Here is a 19,600-nt window from a genome sequence, read left to right on the forward strand (position 1 = left end):
GCTAATTGAATGCCGCAGTTCTGGCCCTGAAGCAGCGGATAAACAGTGAGTCCGCGAAACGCTGGCCGCGTCGGCTTGTGCAATACTGGCTTGTGCAACTATTTGAGCACTGCTGAAAAAAATATATCCAGAGACAAGCGCTGTTTAAAGATAAGTAGCTTGTCATTTTTTCAAATCCTTAATAGTGCATACAATGTGGGCAAATTTGCACTGATAGTGAGGTTTTCTATAAAATGAATTAAAATAAAATGAACTAAAAGTATATTAAAAAAAAAAAAAGATTTCTATAAGAAATATTTTAAGATTAAATTATTAAAGTTTATATGTTTTAAAACCTAAGCGGTCAATGATTGGAGCAGGGAGCTAAATTGCTACGCTGATCACTCGAGTTTGTGATATAAATACCATGCGTAGGCTCCAGTTCTGAGACCGTGGTAGAAGAGTGTGATGCACTTCATGGTTATAGTGGTATGCTAGTTTGTTCACATTTTAATCCAACCAGCATGTAGAAAGTTTCCAAAGATATAAAAGAACCCACATAGAAACATTGTGGCTAAGTCCAAATGCCCCATAATGGAGCAATTCAGGCATAGAGAGAAAAAGAGGGAGTAAAGGGGTAGTGTTCAAAGAGTAAGAGTATCATACTTTAGATTAACCATCTGAACTGCACTCTCCTTCACAGATTGATTGTATAAGAAAATATGCTTTATTTTTATTCATATTATTGCAGTTAGGAGGAAGATGACCTCAGAACAGCGCTTATCTACATTTCAAATCTGTTTAAATTGAGAGCTTCTCTAATAAATATCTCAGTATTCTTATACTCAGAAAACCTCCTGAAATGCTGTTGGGGCTCATTTTTAAAACATGACCCAAAGTAGGTACACAAGCATAAAAAAGTGAGAACGAAAGGATAGTCTTTCCGTAGGAACGCACAATCTTTATTGGAGAATCACAGAAAGTGGATTACAGCTCAGCTCGACACAAACTATATGTCTTCATCAGGAGTCTACTTCAGTCCTTTAGGACCCAAAACGGCCCTCACTTAAAAATCAGTGAAGACCACTGCCTTATAGAATAACCTCCAATGTGAGAGGGGCACCTTCAGTTTTGAAATCAGCCAGGTTTACGTAGGCTGATTTTATGGGCAGTTTGGCACAGAATTGAAGAAAAAAAAAGGTATAAATTTATAACATTTTACACTTCATCAGTACTTCTCAAAACTTCCATCAACCCCAAAACCATCAGATTTTAAGCAGCTGGTACTGAATACAAGGTACACCATAGTGTGTTCTTGTAGGCTGGATTCTATATGTCAAACACAACATAAATTACTCCTCCTTGGACACAATAAAGGAGCTTGCTCGATATTAGGGGTGCCCAGCACCTACAGAGCTGGCTTCTTTGAATCCAGTGAATGCACATGCCTCTGAGAAACTGTAGCTAGAAGCCCGAAAGAAGTGAACGCAACCAAGGCTGTGCATTTTCCTCTGCCTTTCCACACAAGCGAGATGCAGCCCTAACAAGGTTGTCTTATTCTCGCCTTTGAACATGTGGTTCCCTACTGCAGTTTCTTTGGAACACATGAGCCTTAGGCATTGGATGTAATTGCCCATAATACATTAATATACATGGGTTTTTTGTTTTTTTTTTTTCATTTTCCAGAACTATCTGTTTAAAAGCAAGAATTAAGGTACCTTCACAAATAGAAGCCATGCTGGAAATCAAGCATCATTTTGAAGATGAGCAAACTTTTATTTGAGATGACATGACACTAGAAAACAGAAGATTCACAAATGAATTTTACACCATATACCTTGTTTTAGAGAGACGGCGCGGAGTGTTGAATTCTACAGAGTAATATCGATTTCAGCTACACATGTTCTGCTTACATCATTCAATGAACTAAATTAGTAGAATTAAATATTGGTACTGGTCATTCTATGCAGGGCATTTCACCTCTGTCCACTGCAGGTAGAGTTGAAGGAGAGAGAGAGAGGGGAGAATTTCCTGCTCAACATTTGGAGGCCTAGAGCGGGAACTTGCTGTTCATATTTGTCATGGAGAATTCACATTGCACAGACACAGAAAATTCTAAATTATTTGGCAATGAAGCAGCTAGATTTGTCTTGGTTAATTGCATTTATTATTTCTTAAATTAAACCATTTAACATCATGCCAGGAAATGTAAAAAGTAATTCACGCATCAAGCGATACTACAGAAGACATAGAAAACACTGCAAAGGAGAACAGACCAAATCGATACTGGAGAACTGTGGTATAAGAGATTCAAAAATAACACGGAAAAAAAGAGGTCTGCAGCAATATCTTAAAAAATATTTTTAGTGCTTTTCATTGAACATGTAAATATTATTCTCGACCTCATCGCTAATCAAACCTTCTGCAGTGCAGTAATTGTTAACATTGCCCACAAAGAGCAGAGACGTTAAGGTTCTGATCTCAAGGAGGTTGTTTTATAATCTCGTGGAAAGGAATCACATACGGGACCACCACACTGTAACTCTGACAAAGCACACACAAACCGGCCCACCGCTGCTGTGCACAAGTGAACCCAGTTTCTTTCTCAGGGTTCGATTCACCCAAATTATTTTCAGCTTCTGGAGGAAGCTCGTGACTCGTGGGGAACAGATGGAGTTTGCTGAATAGCTACCGTCACACAAGCAGAGTCACATACAATTTTGGAAAAGAAAGAAAAAAGCAATATGTTTACTGAAAAAAGGTATTGGAGGTGGTATGCAGGAGGAAGAGTCATCCAGATGCCTCATTTACATCCTCTGCTCCACTGGCCGCTTTGGTTGTACCATTGAAAGGTGGTATAACAAATCAATGACCCTTTCCTTGTGTACTCTTTTCCCCATGTGCCTTTTATTCACCTCCTGAGACTGGCGAAGGAGCAGGGTCGGAGCATCTGCCAGAGTCCAACAATTTCCACTGCTTCCAAAAGGAGCTATTTTGACTCCTTTCATGTTCTTTTCTCCCTTTTGCACCCCAAGGGGAGATGGTGGAATGATTCCATTCCTTTTACTTTATAACACCATAAATAAAATTGCACAGCAGGGATGCAATAACATTTCCAACTTTTTACTGCTCATGCACCTTTCCATAATTGCTGTATTTTATAGGAGATGTTTTGTCATATATTTTCTCTTAATTATGATGGTGTATGTGTGTATACGCATGTGTGGGGAGATGAACTTTCCAATAGAAAAGATTTCTAATTGTTTTTTTTTTTCTTTTTCTCCTTTTCCTCAATGATTCCTCTAAAGATGATTGTTTAAGTGCTTTTGAACAAGTGTAAATGAGTCGGTGTGGTGACTTTTTCCCCTAGTCTGAGGTGACACCACAGTTTGAACATGCAGTGGGCTGCTTCTGCCCATTTCCAGATGTTGGGAACATCAGGAGAGTGACTATGAGTACCTGAAAAGGGATAATGAAGGGCTTGCATATTACCATGAAGCTGATAAGGTATCATGTGATTCTGAGCTGGGGGTGAGCCTGAAAAGACCTGCATATAGGGACAGAGTGTTTCCTTCTCTTTTCCTAAAACACACATAACCTTCTAAGATGTGCGATGGAATTATTTTCATTCATTGCAGTTGCTGAATAATTTTCAGCTACAAAGCTTGCTAAGTCCCAAATTTTGGTGAATTGAGGCCTTACTGATTTTGAAGACATGAGATTCCATCTTGATTTTTTTTTTTCCTGATATATTTTGTCCATCACAAGTCCATAACCATTAGCAGTGTAGTATATAGTGGGGCTCCTCCCTTTCCCAGAGGTAGACACCTGCTGGATGAGTATCCTGTTCCACCTGCATGCCTGAGGTGAGCTAATCTAGTTGATGGGTGAAGTTCTCTGGAAACAGTCCCTTGTAAGTGAGATCTCTGTACGCAAGCCAGTCTGACTCCTTAACACCTGTCATCCAGCCAGCATCCTGCAAGGGGAGAAGACAGGAAGTGTCAGTGCATAACATTTCTACCTCTCAGATATTCGTGCCCAGCAACAATAAACCTGCAGTGACTACCATTCTAATAACTTTTCTTTCCACTGATTTTCCTAGATTTAGCACTTTTTAAATTTGTTTAGGTGTTAAATATTAATAAAGTTTCAAGTTACAAAAAAGATGACATCATTTTACAGGAAGTATTTTCAGTTGCAGAAACACTTGCAGGTATGATAGTGATGAGCATTGACCATCACTTTTATGCAATGACGAGAGGTTGAGATCTTTCACCTTGAAAGCACAAACAAGATGCACATATGTTAAGCGTGTGTGAGTGTATGTAAAAGAGAGAGTGTGCGTTTGTGTGTATATGAGGCCTCCCAGGGGACAGGCCATTGTGCGTGCAGCGGCTGGCCCACAAGCCTTCCCCCAATGTCAATTCTGACATCGGAGAGAAGGTTCCGGGCCAGCTAATTGCTGCCTGGCTGGCCTGGGTGCAGCGGGCATGCAGATGGAGGCAGGGAGGCATCCCCAGCAATTTCAGCGGAGGGCAGTCAGGGATCCCAGCGGGAGTGATCCCTGGTGGTGGCCAGGCCGTGTATCCCTAACAGGCAGCCCATGTACCCCCATGTGTACACGGGGGTACACATGTGTACTGCATGTTGAGAAACACTGCATTAGAAAATTCAGATAACATAGGCATAACGCTAATACTAATCTGTAGTGCATGCTACATCAGTTAGCGTACCTTAATAAAAGGATCCCTAAGTATCTTAAGAACAAATTTGGCCCATGACTTATGGTATTTTCTTGCAGAAAAATACTACCTCCTCATGCTAAATATCAGTATACAGATGTCGAAGCAGAAAAGACTAGCATATAAAATTCCTTTTAAACTGGAAGTAGTAACATATGCTAAGAAACATGGAAACAGAGTAGCGGAGAGACATTTTGGGCTACCTCCAACTGAAAAAATTATAAGAGTGGAAGAAACAGGAGGATAGAATGCTTGGTATTATCAAGAAAGGTATTACAACCAGAATGAAAGAAGTTATCCTGCCGTTGGTGCGCCCGCATCTGGAGTACTGCATCCAATATTGGTCGCCGTACCTTAAGAAGGATATGGCGATACTCGAGAGGGTTCAGAAAAGAGCGACGCGATTGATAAAAGGTATGGAAAACCTTTCATATGCTGAAAGATTAGAGAAACTGGGGCTCTTTTCCCTGGAAAAGAGGAGGCTTAGAGGGGACATGATAAAGACTTACAAGATCATGAAGGGCATAGAGAAAGTAGAGAGGGACAGATTCTTCAAACTTTTGAAAACTACAAAAACGAGAGGGCATTCGGAAAAATTGAGAGGGGACAGATTCAGAACCAATGCTAGGAAGTTCTTCTTCACCCTAAGGATGGTGGACACCTGGAATGTGCTTCCAGAGGGTGTCATAGGACAGAGTACGGTATTGGGAGTTTAAGAAGGGATTAGACGATTTCCTGAAGAAAAAGGGGATAGAAGGGTATAGATAGAGGATTACTATACAGGTCCTGGACCTGATGGGCCGCCGCGTGAGCGGACTGCTGGGCACGATGGACCTCTGGTCTGACCCAGCAGAGGCACTGCTTATGTTCTTATGTTATTGCTTTTCTACAATAGAACTTATTGTATAGCTGAGGGGCCAAGTGCAGAAATAGTATTGCAAATAGGGAAACTATTGAGGATTGCAGCATGCACACAGAATTTCTTTTTTTTTAACCAAGGTTCTTAGTGAATCAGTTCCTGATGCTGTAAATACATTTAAAAAAACCTTCAACTTTTAATTGTGCCATCTTTGCAAAAATGTTTTAACTGGTTGAAAGAGGACTATAAAACATTAATTTATTGCATGTATAAACATGTCCTTATATCAGCATTCTCATATCAGTGTTTTTAAAGCACTTTGAGAAAAAAAATGAGAATATCTTGGGAATGTGATTTATGCAAATTGCTTCAGGATAATGATAACATGAAAGAGATATGTTAACAGGTTTCCCCCAATCAATCAACATCTGCACAGAGATGTGTCACTTTTCAAATTAAATAGTGGGCTCTTGTGTGATGACCTATGTAAAATTTCTGGTGAGCTCTTAATTTTCTGCTCTGAGAGAACTAGTTTAGATTGATGTCTATTTTTATTATGTATATAAATATTTTTCTCTCCCTTAACTTGGAATTTTAAAATAATATAATAGTTAATCTGGTCATAGCCACACAAATCAAAAAGCTGCCCAATGAATTCTAAAACATCAAACTCCCTATGTTGTAAAACACTGATGATAGATAATAATTACCAATTTATTTTTGTTATAAAAAAAGGGGACAAAAAAGGCCTCAGCAGGTCTATTGCATATCTTTAATCATAATGCTACCAAAACTGACCCCCGTTATAATCATTGGCCAAAAAAACTTTCCATATCAACATGCAAACTTCAACCAAATATGTCCAAGTGCTCGTATATTCATGTATTCTTGAAATAACAACATCTTCATGGTACTTTATAGTAGTCATAAAAAATATCAGCAAATATCAATTCAAGCAAAAAGACAGAACATATCTGAAAAACTCATTCCCTACAGGGATCTCTATTTCACCGAACAGCTTCTTCAGAGGAACTTCTTTAGATAAACCCACTGCCCAAAAAATCCATTGCATAATTTTTTATCGGCAAGGTTCCATATGTCATTATCTCTTAGACAATCTCACCCAGAAATTCATACGTTGAAAGTAGAGTTCTGTCTGGCACTGGCCTTAGTTCCTCACAGCCGAAGTTACTGTCTAAGCATCACTCAACCCACCAAAACACATGCTGCCATTTAAGATTTGGTTTTATCCCATCTTTTGTCTTATTAGGGATCCTCTGTGTTCATCCCAAACTTCTTTGAATTTCCATCACTGCTTTTGTTTCTACCATCCTCTTTGTGAAAAAGTATTTCCTGACATTTCTCAAGAAAGGGGTGTGGTAACCTCAAGATGAAAGATATAGCATATAGCCATATGAGAAAGCAGATAAATAACATTACAGATAAAGAAACAGCTAAAGTAACATTTAGTTTCTGACAATCTGTACGTAGGACTCAAGATCAAAAATCGTTTGGCTACTACTTGCATTTCTGACTATGCAATCAAACTCTGCAAACACACTAGTCAGAAACTAAGAAATTAAGTTATACGTCAACTCTACAAAAAGGAGAAAGTCATAAAAATCCAAAGAGAAGAAATCATTAGGAACACGCTGAAGCTAAGGGGAAAATTCTATAAGAAGCGCCAAAAAGTTAGGCGCAGATATAGGCACCGTTTAGAGCGATCCAAGAACAATTGGGTGCTGTTTAGTGATTCGCGCTGAGCAGCACCTATTCGGGCACCTATTTTGGAGGCGCCCAATAAATAGGTCAACTCTAGGCACAACTAACGCTTAGGCACCCATGTGAACGCTTAAGCACTCTTAAGAGCAGCGATTCTGTAACAAGGCGCCTAACTTGAAGCCATGCCCACACCTAACATAGCTCTTTCTTGATAGGCGCCTAAGTTTCACTTATTGCTGATTAAAAAGCCTAATTGGGCTGGCCTAACATTAGGTGCTGGTTATAGAATTTGGGCCTAAATCCTTACCTTATGAGCCAACCGAAGAAGGATCTGCAAGAAATCAAAGTGAAAAAACAATACCTTGCCATCCAAAAGAAAAAAGAAGCTAACATCTCTCCTGTGAATCAACATCTCTCCTGTGAAAACAACATTTCATCTTAGAGTACCAGTGGCACAACACCTGATGGAGCAGACCTAAACTTGGAGGAACGTTCCAACCCATCCAAGGAATGTGAGAATCATAATTCAAACAAACCAGGAGATTACAAAAGTCAGCAGATCCCCTGCAGGTAAATTTCCATTGACCACACTAATGGACCTGCAGATCATATGGGGATAGTAAAACCCTCTAACTACCACAGCTTGAGACCTTTGCATTGTCTAAAAGACTTTCATTTTGTCCTTTCCAGCAAATTAGACAAACTTCAACCATACTCAGAACTAGAAAAATTCCTTGGGAAACCACTTAAAAGTACATTTCCACAAAAGAGAGACGCCCAACAGACTGAATACAATTTTACGCAAAAGAACATATATTTCAATGTACACAATGACCAAAACAACAAACTAGACAGCTACAAAGAAAGTTTCAGACACATGGTGAAATCACAACTTTCCAGCAAAGAAAAGAAAATTCTGTCCAATATCTTCCCCCCCAACGAACTGCCATAAAAAGCCTACAAAATCTCCAAGAATATTGCCTCTTCCCTTAATACCCCCAAAGAAAGTCTATTCTGGAACAAACTAATTGGACTGCTAAGGGCGCTATCTGACATTCAGAAGTTTAAAAAAATACTTAAAACTACATTATTTTTAGAAGTTTTTCAATGAAAGATGAATTGTTTAAGCTGGTTTTAAGATGATTTGTACTGTGAGGATCTATTAAATTATGGTTCCATAAGATGTAACTATTCATTTGTAATTTAAGAAACCTGTATAAGTTTGGGCTGTGTCATTGTGTGTACTTTCGTAATGCCGCCTAGGAATAGGCGGTTGATAAATTTTTTAAATAAATAAAATCATAGTTTCCCTTATAGTGACATAGGATCTACAGCTGGAAAACCTAAGAAGAATCATAAAAGATCTAAAACCACTACGCCCTGAGAAGGTATTTTTGAAAGAAATATTCCCACCATCATCTTAAAGGAGGCTCGAATATAAACTGAGGCCCCCATTTTTGGGCCATTTTTTTGGGCCCAAAAATCTCAGTTTATGTTCAAGTATATACAGTATGTTTTAATGTTATATCTATTCTATTTATGTATGTTATAAACTGTTTAGATTTGCAATATATAAGAAATTTTTAAATAAACAAAGTATTAAGAGGCCAGCGGGGACGTTAGATCACTTATTATACTATAGTCCCTTGATACTGAAATTTTGGAATTCTATTTGGAATCAAGTTAATAAGCTTTTAGAGAATCTAGTGGCGCTATTGTATGATACAATTTTATTTGGTACATTTATGAGGAAAAAGTAATAAATCTATGAAAAGCAATAAACTTCTTTTTATAATGACAGGGGTTGCCATACAGCTTATTTTAAGAAACTGGAAAAATTGGGATAGATTAAATTATTCATCTTGGTGGGAGTCCCTGTGCTATGAGGCTCATAATCGAAAGAGAAAAACGTCCAAAAACCGGCCTAAGTTGGCACTTGGATGAACATTTCTCAAAAACGTCCAAGTGCCGATAATAAAAACGGGTTTTGGACGTATTTCTAAACGACCTAGGCCTTCATAGTGCCGCTCAACGTCCAAAGCTAAATGGGGCATTTCAGAAGGCGTGTCAAGGGTGGGAGTTGGGCGGGACATGGGCCGGCTTAGACGTAGTCGTACGGCATGTAAAACCAAAAGTTTTACAACAGAGCTTAGACGGAACTTGGACGTTGTGACTTAGACCATGTAAAACATGGTCTAAGTCACAAAAACCCACCTAAACACACCAGATAAGCACTTCAAACACATAACACATACCCCCACACACTACCCCAGTGATCATCAACCCCCCTCCCATAAAAATTTTATTCACAACTTTAAATTTCAGCCTCCAGACCATCATCATCTGGCCGCCTAGCATAGGAAAGCCTAGTCGTCCAGTCCAGAGGCAGCCTAAGTCATCTTGGGGGTGGGTTAGGGACCCATAGAGAATAGGACCCATGCCCATAAGCCCCTGTAATCACTGCATTGATACTTAATCATGTGCACTGCCCTATACATCCCCAAAACCCTTTTTTTACTGGCATATAAGTGGCTCCTGAAGCCATAAGGGCTATTGGGGTGGTAGATAAGTGGGTCTAGAGGATTTTGGAGAGGTGGTTTGGGGGGCTCACTATGGCCTATAAGGGAGCTGTAGGGAAGAGAAGCCATGGCACCCTTTTTGTGAAGTTTACATCAGTACCCTGTAAGGTAACCCACTATTTAAGTGGCATGTCTGGGTGTTCAATCCATTACTTTGCAGACCCCGCCCACGTCCAACAGGGCTTGTTCTAGGCGTTTTGGCCTTGGACGGAAAGTTGGACGGAAATGTGGTATAAAGATGGACGATTTTGCGACTTGGACGATCAGATCGGCAGGACATATAATTAGACGATTTTCGAAAATAAAAAAAAGTTGGACGTCTCTTTTGAAAATGTGTCTTAGGCTCTTTTTAACTTTGGACGACTTGCGAGATGGACGTAAACGGACTTAGACATCCCTTTCGATTATGCCCCTCCACGTTTTTAAGATGGAGAGATTTATGGCTATTCAAAAGGGTAGTTACAAAAAGTTCATGGATGTTTGTGAGCCATTAACTAAGTATTGTAAAGATTGATCTTGATAAAAGGGGAATCATACACTTCCTGGGAAGGGGTTTTGTGGAATTGTTTAATGGATATATTGTTATGTTTGTATAAGAATTTATTGATTGATTAACTAATGGAAGGGAGGGGGGAATTTTTTTGTTACTAATCTTGGTAAGTCTATTGTGCTTCAATTTTGTAAATCTTTTTTTTTTGTAATTGTTTATTTATAACAAAGAAATGCACAACATCACAGCAGTACTGTGCCAAAACAGAACAATCAGTCAATCAACTGATCAACCCCCCCCCCCCGGAAACCACCCCCACCTACCCTCCCCCCCCCGTAACAGCATACAGCACCCCTCATCTCCTGTAAGCCAGAAATCCCCCCCCACGAGCATCTCAGCTCCCGAGTAAAGGAAGGAGAAAAAAAGAGAAAAAGAATACATAGGTGACATAGCAAAACACAAAACCAGATCAAAACAGACCCCCAAAACCCAAATCCATATGAGATCCAGCAGGTCAGCTGACAACAGAGGTCTCCAGATCCAATTCCTCCACAGCCAAGTATCTTCCCCATAGATCATAATATTGCTGCCAACGTCTAGTCAGCAGAGCCGAAAGCCTATAGCGATCACAAACCCAGCCCAATTTAGCTCTCATAAGAGGTAACGTGGGTATGATCGTGCTTCGCCAATGGCGTGCCACAGTCAATCTAGCAGCCGTGAACGCCAGCTGTACCAGCCTATCCTGTGAAGCATCAACCCCCCCCACAGGAAACCCCAATAAGGCCACTTCCGCTCTTTCAGGCAAGGACACCTGGAGGAGAGCCCCCACATAGTGAAACACCTGTCTCCAGAATTCTTGAAGTGGCTGGCAGCTCCACCACATATGAAGAAAAGTTCCCCGCTGCCCACATCCCCTCCAGCACAAGTCTGATCCCTGGGCAGATATTTTGCTCATATGAACCGGGGTCATGTACCAGCGGACCAGCATCTTAAGAGCATTCTCCACTAGCACCGGAGCCACCGCTAAACGGTGTATCCGAAGCGATATAGTTTCCCACAAGGCCTCATCGAACTCCTGCTCTAAATCCCTTTCCCAAGCTTCAAGGTATTTAGGTTTGCGGGCCCCATCTTTATGCACCCATTTATACAATAGGGAAATGCAGCCTCTACTCACTGGGGAACCCAACATCCGCTCAAAGGCCGAACAGGTATACACTGCGGCATCAGCCCGCTTAGCCGTTTGCAAATAACTTTTCACCTGGAGATATGGGAAAAGGTCCCTAGATTCTAGCTGATAAAGGGCCTGAAGCACCGGAAAAGCCCGAAGATTCTCACCCTCCAAGAATTGGCCAAAGTACTGCAACCCATTCCTTGCCCACCGCACAAATATCCCCCCATCTCTCCCCGGTACAAAATCAGAGGCAAAGCGCAATGGAAGAAAGTGCACCCCCTTGCTCTTACCTAACAGTTTGCGCGCTACCGCTTTCCAAACCCGCAACGTCCAGGATGTGAATGGATTAGAAACGGTCCCCAGCTCCCTGACCCCCAAATCCCCCCACAATAGCGACCCCAGGGTCCTAGTTCCCCCCGAATCATCCAGCAATCCCTGTTCCACCTGCACCCATAACTTCACTGAGGGCACATGCCACTCCACACCCGCTCTTAACTGGGCCGCTTGATAATAATGCTCCAGATGAGGGATCCCCAGACCCCCCTCTGCCTTAAACTTAAACATGGCCCACTGTGCCACCCGGGGCCGTCTGCCTCCCCACACAAACCTTAAGAGGCTGCGCTGCCAACGAGTAAAATACTTCCGAGGAATTTCAATAGGCAAAACTTGAAAAAAATACAAGAATCTAGGTAACATCAACATCCGAGATACCTCCATGCGGCCCATCCAAGACACATACAATTTATCCCACCGATCCATATCCCGGTTCAGAGACGCCACCAGGGGAATATAATTAAGTTGAAATAAGGACATCCAGTCCACCCCCAGCTGGATACCCAAATATTTAATAGGGCCCTTAACCCACCGAAAGGGCACCACCCGCTTTATACCAGGAATATCAGATTCCGGGACTGATAAATTAAGGATCTCCGTTTTATCCATGTTAGCCTTAAAACCGGATAAAGCCCCATAGGTTGCCATAAGTTCCTGAAGGGAACTAAGGGATTCCACAGACCCCTCTACAATTGCCAAGATATCGTCAGCGAATAAGGACAACTTGTGTTCCCTCCCCCGAACCGTCACACCCCGCACCCTAGCGGTCAGTCGAATCTTTTGTGCAAGAGGCTCAATCACCAAAGCAAATAGCAAGGGCGATAAGGGACAACCTTGCCTCGTCCCCCGCCGTAATTCAAAGGGAGAGGAGTAAACCCCATTAATTTTCACACACGCCATGGGTCCATTATACAAAGAGAGAATCCAGGACACATAACGAGGCCCCAGGCCAACATGGCGCAAGACCGCCTCCATAAACCGCCAATCCACCCGGTCAAACGCCTTTTCGGCATCCACCGCCACCGCCACCCAGGAACCGCCTGAACGGCGGGCCTGCCAAACCAAATTCAAAACTTTACGGATCCCATCCGCCGCCTGCCGACCCCCTATGAACCCCACCTGGTCGGGGTGAATAAGTGTCGGCAGATGAGATGCCAATCTATCAGCAAGCACCCGAGCAAAAATTTTTGTGTCAATACCCAGCAGGGAAATCGGCCTATAACTCCCACACTGGGTAGCGTCCTTCCCCGGCTTCGGCAAAATTGTGATCCCTGCCAACCGCATGAAGAAAGGTAATTGAGCTCCATCTCTCAAGTCATTATATACGCGTGCCAACAACGGCACCACCAAGGAAGACAACTTCTTATAGAACAACCCCGTGAACCCATCTAAACCCGGAGATTTCCCCGGTTTCAGCTGGCTGATCACATTATGCACTTCCTCCAAAGAAATATCAGCATCCAGCCCTTGCATCACCGAAGCCGGAAGGGACTCCAAGCCCAAATCCTGTAGATAAGTCCGAATCTCCTCCTCTGATCCCTGACTCTCTGGTGTATAAAGCTGCTGATAGAATTCACAGAAGCGAGCATGGATAGCTCCTTCAGCTGTCAATGTCTGACCCGAACCATCCTTAATAGCCATAATATTAGATTGCGTCTGCCTAAGTCGTAGACGATGAGCCAACAATTTCCCCGCTCTATTACCAGATTCAAAAAACCGTAGACGAAGGCGTTCAAGATTGAATTTGATCTCCTCATCCTCCAACTTCCCCAAGTCCGCCCGCACCTCACGAATCCGGAGCCCCAAGGCTGCCCCTCCCTGACCCCGCTTATGTTGATCAACAAGGTGCCGTAGATTCTCTCTCAGGCTCCGTTCCCGCTGCAAATTAAGCCGCTTTTTATACGCAGCCATCGAGATAAGCTCCCCCCGTAGCACCGCTTTCAAACTTTCCCAGATTGTCATTGGAGAATATTGGTCAACATCATTATGCTCCAAAAAGTCCAAAATAACCTGCTCCACCCTACGGAGTAGCAACGGATCCTTCAATAAACTATCATTCAATTTCCAATATCGGTCCCCCACTCGTGAAGCCCCCCATCGGATATCCATCCAAATGGGAGCATGATCCGACCACCCAATGTCCTCGATGCGCGTGTCGAGCAATCTACCCCCCCACCCCTTATCCATATATAACATATCAATTCTAGTATACACCGCATGTACGGGGGAGTAATAAGAGTAATCCTTACCCATCCAGTGCTGAGAGCGCCAACCATCTACCACGTTGAGAACATCAACAAAATGCTTAAGACGCTGCCTATCAGCCTTATGCCTATCTCCCCCAGCCCCAGTGGAATCCCAACGGGGGTCAACCACCAGATTGAAGTCCCCGCCCACCAGCAACGATCCCTTTTTAACCAACAGTACCTTGGCCAATACCTCATCAAAGAAGGAACCCTGTTGAGCATTCGGGGCATACAAATTCACTAACGTAACCACTTCCCCATTAATTTGGCCCACCCATATAACCCAACGCCCTCCCTCATCCCTCCATTCCTGTTCAGGGACCACTTTAAGATGTCTAGCAAACAAAATGCCCACCCCCGCCTTCTTCCTCTCCTTCCTATTAGAGGCCCAAACCCTATCCGGATATTCTTTATATTGTATCAGCTTTTCCCCAGTTTTCAAAAAATGGGTTTCTTGCACAAAACTAATATCAATCCGTAACCGCTTTAATTCTTTTAACAATAATTGGCGTTTACGGGGCATGTTGAGACCCTTGACATTAAAGCTGCCCACTCTCAATTTAGCTACCGCCATAACCCCGAATATCAAAACCCCACAAATCTCCTCCCGTTCTCCTCCCCCCACACCATCTCCCAACTCCCATGCTGTTACCCCCCATCCCCCCTCCACCCCACCCCCCACCCCACCCAACCCAATCCCGCCACCACCGTCTCCCTTCCATGACTTCGGGTGACCTCACCAAGGCCCAATTCCCCATCATGTACCCCCCTCCCAAAAGTACCTCCCAGCACACACACACTGCAACCACTCCCCCCTACATATGCCCCTCACTCGCACCCCCAAGCATACCGCCAAACACAGGAAACAGTCCATGTTTTCCAAAAGTCTCAAGTCTCCATGAGTTCTCCATAGGATAAGACCGCCTCAGTCTCAGCTACACCTCAAGTCGCTGGTCCTGCTCCTCGTCCCGCCGAGGACCCTATGCCTTCTCCACCATCAGGTCGGCGTTTGCGGGACCGCTGTGATCGAGCTTGCCACTGAAATCGCTCCGCCGACTGGCCCAAAGGTTTCCCCAGAGGGGGATCCTCCGCACTCAGGAGACCTTCCCTCCGCAGCAGTGCCCCAGCTTCGGACAGGGTTGTAACTCTCTTGTGTGCCCCGTTGATGGTAATCAGGAGCCCAAATGGAAAGAGCCAGCGATATTTCAAATTTTGCTTTCTCAGAATCTGCACCACAGGACGAAATTCCCTCCTCCTCTGCAGTGTAATGGCTGAAAGATCTTGAAAAACTTCCACGTTATGCCCCTTCCAAGCAAAAGTGCCCAACTCCCTGGCCTTTCGCACCATCCGATCCTTGTCCACAAAATCATGAAGGCAGGCAATGATATCTCGAGGATTATCATCCTTCTTGGGTCCCAGAGCCCGGTGGGCCCTGTCCACCTTCACCTTCCTGGCACCCACCTCTTCCCCCTCCTGTGGGCATAAGGTTCCAAAGATCCCCTGGACCACCTGTACAGCATCTTGAAACTCAGCCAGCTCAGGCACCCCTCTGATACGCACATTATTTCTTCGGGACCGGTTCTCCAGATCCTCAAGGCGGTTAAAACAGTCTTGCCAATCCTTCCGAGCTTCTGTAAAAGCCCCACTCAAATCTTGCACCACCACCTCTTGGTCCCCAATACGCCGCTCGGTCTCCTCCACTCTCCCAAGGAGGTCAGCAAAGTCCTTCCGGATTTCTTTCACTGCATCTTTAATTTTACCCTTCACGGCTGCCACCTCTTGTTTGATATCCAGAGCCCACTGCTGAAGGTCCGCTTTAGTGACCGCCGCGGCACAGTCCTGTCTTCTCAATCTCGGAGAAGCACCCCTCTCCGACTCTTCCTCCGAAGCACTCTCTCCAGACTCGCGCTCGGGCGCTCTGGAGGCCCCGCGCACATGGCGCAGGCCGCACTGCTCACCGCCCGTATCGGGCCGACGCCCCTCCGCCGACTGCTTTTTTGACGGCATTGTACAGGAGCGCTCTGCTCCGGACTTATAATAACCCGGTTCCGGGCCAGTAGGAAGCACGTAAACACCTTCGGGAGGGAGGTAGAAACCCGCGGAAGTCAGAGCTCTCACTCTAACCGACCACCATGCTTCGCGACGTCACCGGAAGTCCCAATTTTGTAAATCTTTATTGATTTTTAAACTTTGATAGTACAATACAAATGATGAATCACAAAAACTGCACGAAAAACACACTATTAACTATACAATTATTATATTAAACAATCATTTTCTCCTCTTCTTATCTTAATTATTAAAACAATCATACATATGATATGATTTCAATATTATAATGAAATAATTTAACTCCTCAAAATATATTTCCCACCCAACCACCCTCCCTGGATGTGCAAGGAATCTAGTGAAAAAAGAAAGAAACATAACCCTTATTATAATGCAATAAAATTAGTGCTTCAATTTTGATATTATATGTAAATAATGTATTATGCACAAGTGTAGCTTTAAAAATGAATAAAGATTAAAAAAAAGTATTAAGAGGAAAATATTGTGGATATGGTCTGAATGCATTTTAGTAACTACCCCCACTGTTTTACAATGCATGTAAACTTTTTATCAAGTCGAACATTAAAAAGTTTAGCATGAGATTTTTTGCATAGGTGGCTTTATTTTCCAATAACTACTCTGTGTTAAGATCCTGATTTTTACCTGATCAGCTACCTCTGAGGGGATTACTAGCACAATGTCTCCCCGTTTCAGATTTAGCTCATCTGCATTAGCTGCTTCGAAGTCATGAATTGCTTCAATCTGCAAAAAATTAAAAAAAACAAAAATATCAAAGAAGTAAAAAAGCAATGCCTAGTATCTGTAGAGTTCTAGAAAATAAAACCCCGGCTTCTTGGCAGACTATATTATCTCATTGAATTGAAAATCAGCTATAGTTGCTGTATTTCTTTAGCTTTGGCAAGTTATGTTTAAATTTTATGTTTACAATTTTTGATATACTGCCTCTCTGAGGTACAACCAAAGCAGTTTATACATTATATACAGGTACTTTCACTACTGCAGTAGTACTTCTTTAGGAAAAGCAAGATTAAAAGTCCCTATATGCATTGGATAAAACCAGGACTGGATCAGTGTGTCTTGAAAATCTGGACCCAGTTAGTTCCTCTACACCAGGGGTGTTAAACTCAGGCCCGTGGGCCAAATTTGGCCTACAAGGTAATAAAATTTGGTTCGCGATTTGTCCCTCTTCTCCTTCCCTCCCTCCATCCAGGCCTCACCTTCAAAGCAGCCTGCAGAGGATTGCCGGTTGGCTGTAGCAATCTTAGCAGGCTGCCGTAGCCTCTGCAGCACAATCCCTCTGCTGTGATCCTGCCCCTAACATCAGAGGAGGGGTGGGACCGCGGAAAAGAGGACGTGCTGCAGAGGCCGATGGCAGCGTGTTAGGATCGCGAAAGCACTGGTGATCTTCTGCAGGCTGCCCTAATTAGTGAGACCGGGAGGCCAGAGGGGAAGCCAGAGGAGGCTACAAAGAAGGGGGGAACATGCAAGCCTTTGGTGGTGGTGGTGGTGGTGATGGGGGGTCCTGGTGTAGAAGTACACAAACGGAGGAAGGGAGGGAAGGGGGTCCAAAGACACATGCATATGTTGGACTGAGGGGGGAGGGGGAAAAGAAATAATGGGTCTAAAAACAGAGGGAGAGAGATGGTGGACAATGGGATTTAGAGAGGGAAGGAACAGAAAGGGAGAGAAGTTGGACTCAAGTGATGGTGTAGAGGGGGGATAGAGATACTGGATAGGAGGGTAGTTGGGAAGAGAAAGCGAGAGATAATGGACCCTTGGGTGGTGGGGAAGGAGGGAGAGATGCTGGATGAAAGGGTAGTTGAGAAAAGGAGAGATGGTGGATCTGGGGATGGTGGGGTCCATCGCTGTAGCTGCAGGGATGGAGATGAAAAAAAGGAAAGATGCCAGACCTCTGGGGGAGGGAAGGGAAATGGAAGGGGAGGAGAGATGGAAGATGGATGGTTAGCACGGAGAAAGAAGAAAATGACAAATGGGCAGGAGACCCTGGAAAGCAAGTTATCAGAAGACAACCAGAGCCTGAGACCAACATGATTTGAATAATGACCAGACAACAAAAGGTAGAAAAATAATTTTATTTTCTGTTTTGTGATTTCAATATGTCAGATCTGAATGTGTATCCTGCCAGAGCTGGATTTAGACAGCAAGCGTGAACTAGGATGTAAAAGAGAGAGGAAAAGTCTTTTTTATTTATTTTGTTTACATCACAGAGCCGGCGTGGGGTTGGAGAGGTTGTAACCCTATACTTTTACTAAGTCTAAGAGGTCCTTTTATTAAAGTGTGCATTTAGTGTGCACTAAATCGGTTAGCGTACCTTAATAAAATGATCCCTAAGTATCTTAATAAAAAATTCAGCCCACAATGTAGCCTGTTTTAGAATTTGGCCCCTTATGTGATTGAGTTTGACACCCCTGCCCTACACAAGGGTTCTCAAGCCATTCCTTGGGACACACCAAGCCAGTCTGGTTTTTGATATATCCACAATGAATATGCATAAAACAGATTTGCATTCCGTGGAGGCACTGCATGTAAATTTATCTCATGCATATGCATTGTGTATTTCTTGAAAACCAGACTGGCCTGGTTTTCCCAAGGACTGGGTTGAGAACCTCTGCCTTCCCATGGAATTTTAGCCCGGGTGACTGGATAGGCCAGTGGTTCTTAAACCTGTCCTGGGGGACCCCCAGTCAGTCGGGTTTTCAAGATATCCCTAATGAATACGATTCTACCCAGATTTATAATAAAGCTGTCTTGTACCTAAGACTTTCAAACATCAGTTCCATTAACTGGTGCATGAATAGCGACACCTAAAAAGCAATTCTGCAAAGTACGCTGAAAACAACATTCGATTCTATAAAGCAGGGGTGTCCAACCTGCGGCCCAAGGGCTGCATGCGGCCCCATGAAGTATTTTGTGCAGCCCCGGTCCAGGGCTATGCAGTGTTTTCCTCTGCTGCTCCCTGGTGTTTACCATCTTGCAGGCTCCCTCCTCTCTCTTGCTGCAGCATTTGCGTGGCCCGAGAAACATTTTTTTTTAGCCAATGCGGCCCAGGGAAGCCAAAAGGTTGGACATCCCTGCTATAAAGGATGTCTAACACTTAGGGCTCCTTTTACGAAGGTGCGCTAGGGCCTTAACGCGCGGAATAGTGTGCGCTAGCCGCTACCGCCTCCTTTTCAGCAGGCGGTAGATTTTCAGCTAGCACGTGCTAATCCAGTGCGTGCACTAAAGCCGCTAGCGCACCTTCGTAAAAGGAGCCCTTAGATTCACTCGGCGCCACTGAGCGTTATTCTCTATTGTGTGTCTATGCAAAACAGAATCGTGCTGAGCGTTGTACTGCTGGATGTCTAAATGACTCCTAACTTTTAGGCGCCATTTATAGAATTTGGCCCTT

At 43.5% G+C, this 19,600-nt stretch overlaps 1 protein-coding gene across 1 annotated transcript in view; it reads right to left on the minus strand.

Annotated features, from left to right (window-relative positions):
- Positions 1-1,729: 1,729 nt before the first annotated feature.
- Positions 1,730-19,600, minus strand: part of AMPH (amphiphysin) — a 285,388-nt gene continuing 267,517 nt past the window's right edge. Inside the window, exons 20-21 of the mRNA XM_033930240.1 lie at positions 16,834-16,932; positions 1,730-3,955 (exon numbers count right to left, since the gene is read on the minus strand). Coding sequence (XP_033786131.1) covers positions 3,851-3,955; positions 16,834-16,932 — 204 coding nt within the window. The 3' untranslated portion in view covers positions 1,730-3,850. The remainder of the gene's footprint in view (positions 3,956-16,833; positions 16,933-19,600) is intronic.

The sequence above is a fragment of the Geotrypetes seraphini genome, chromosome 2, assembly GCF_902459505.1.
Source record: "Geotrypetes seraphini chromosome 2, aGeoSer1.1, whole genome shotgun sequence".
In the NCBI taxonomy this organism is placed as follows: Eukaryota; Metazoa; Chordata; class Amphibia; order Gymnophiona; family Dermophiidae; genus Geotrypetes; species Geotrypetes seraphini.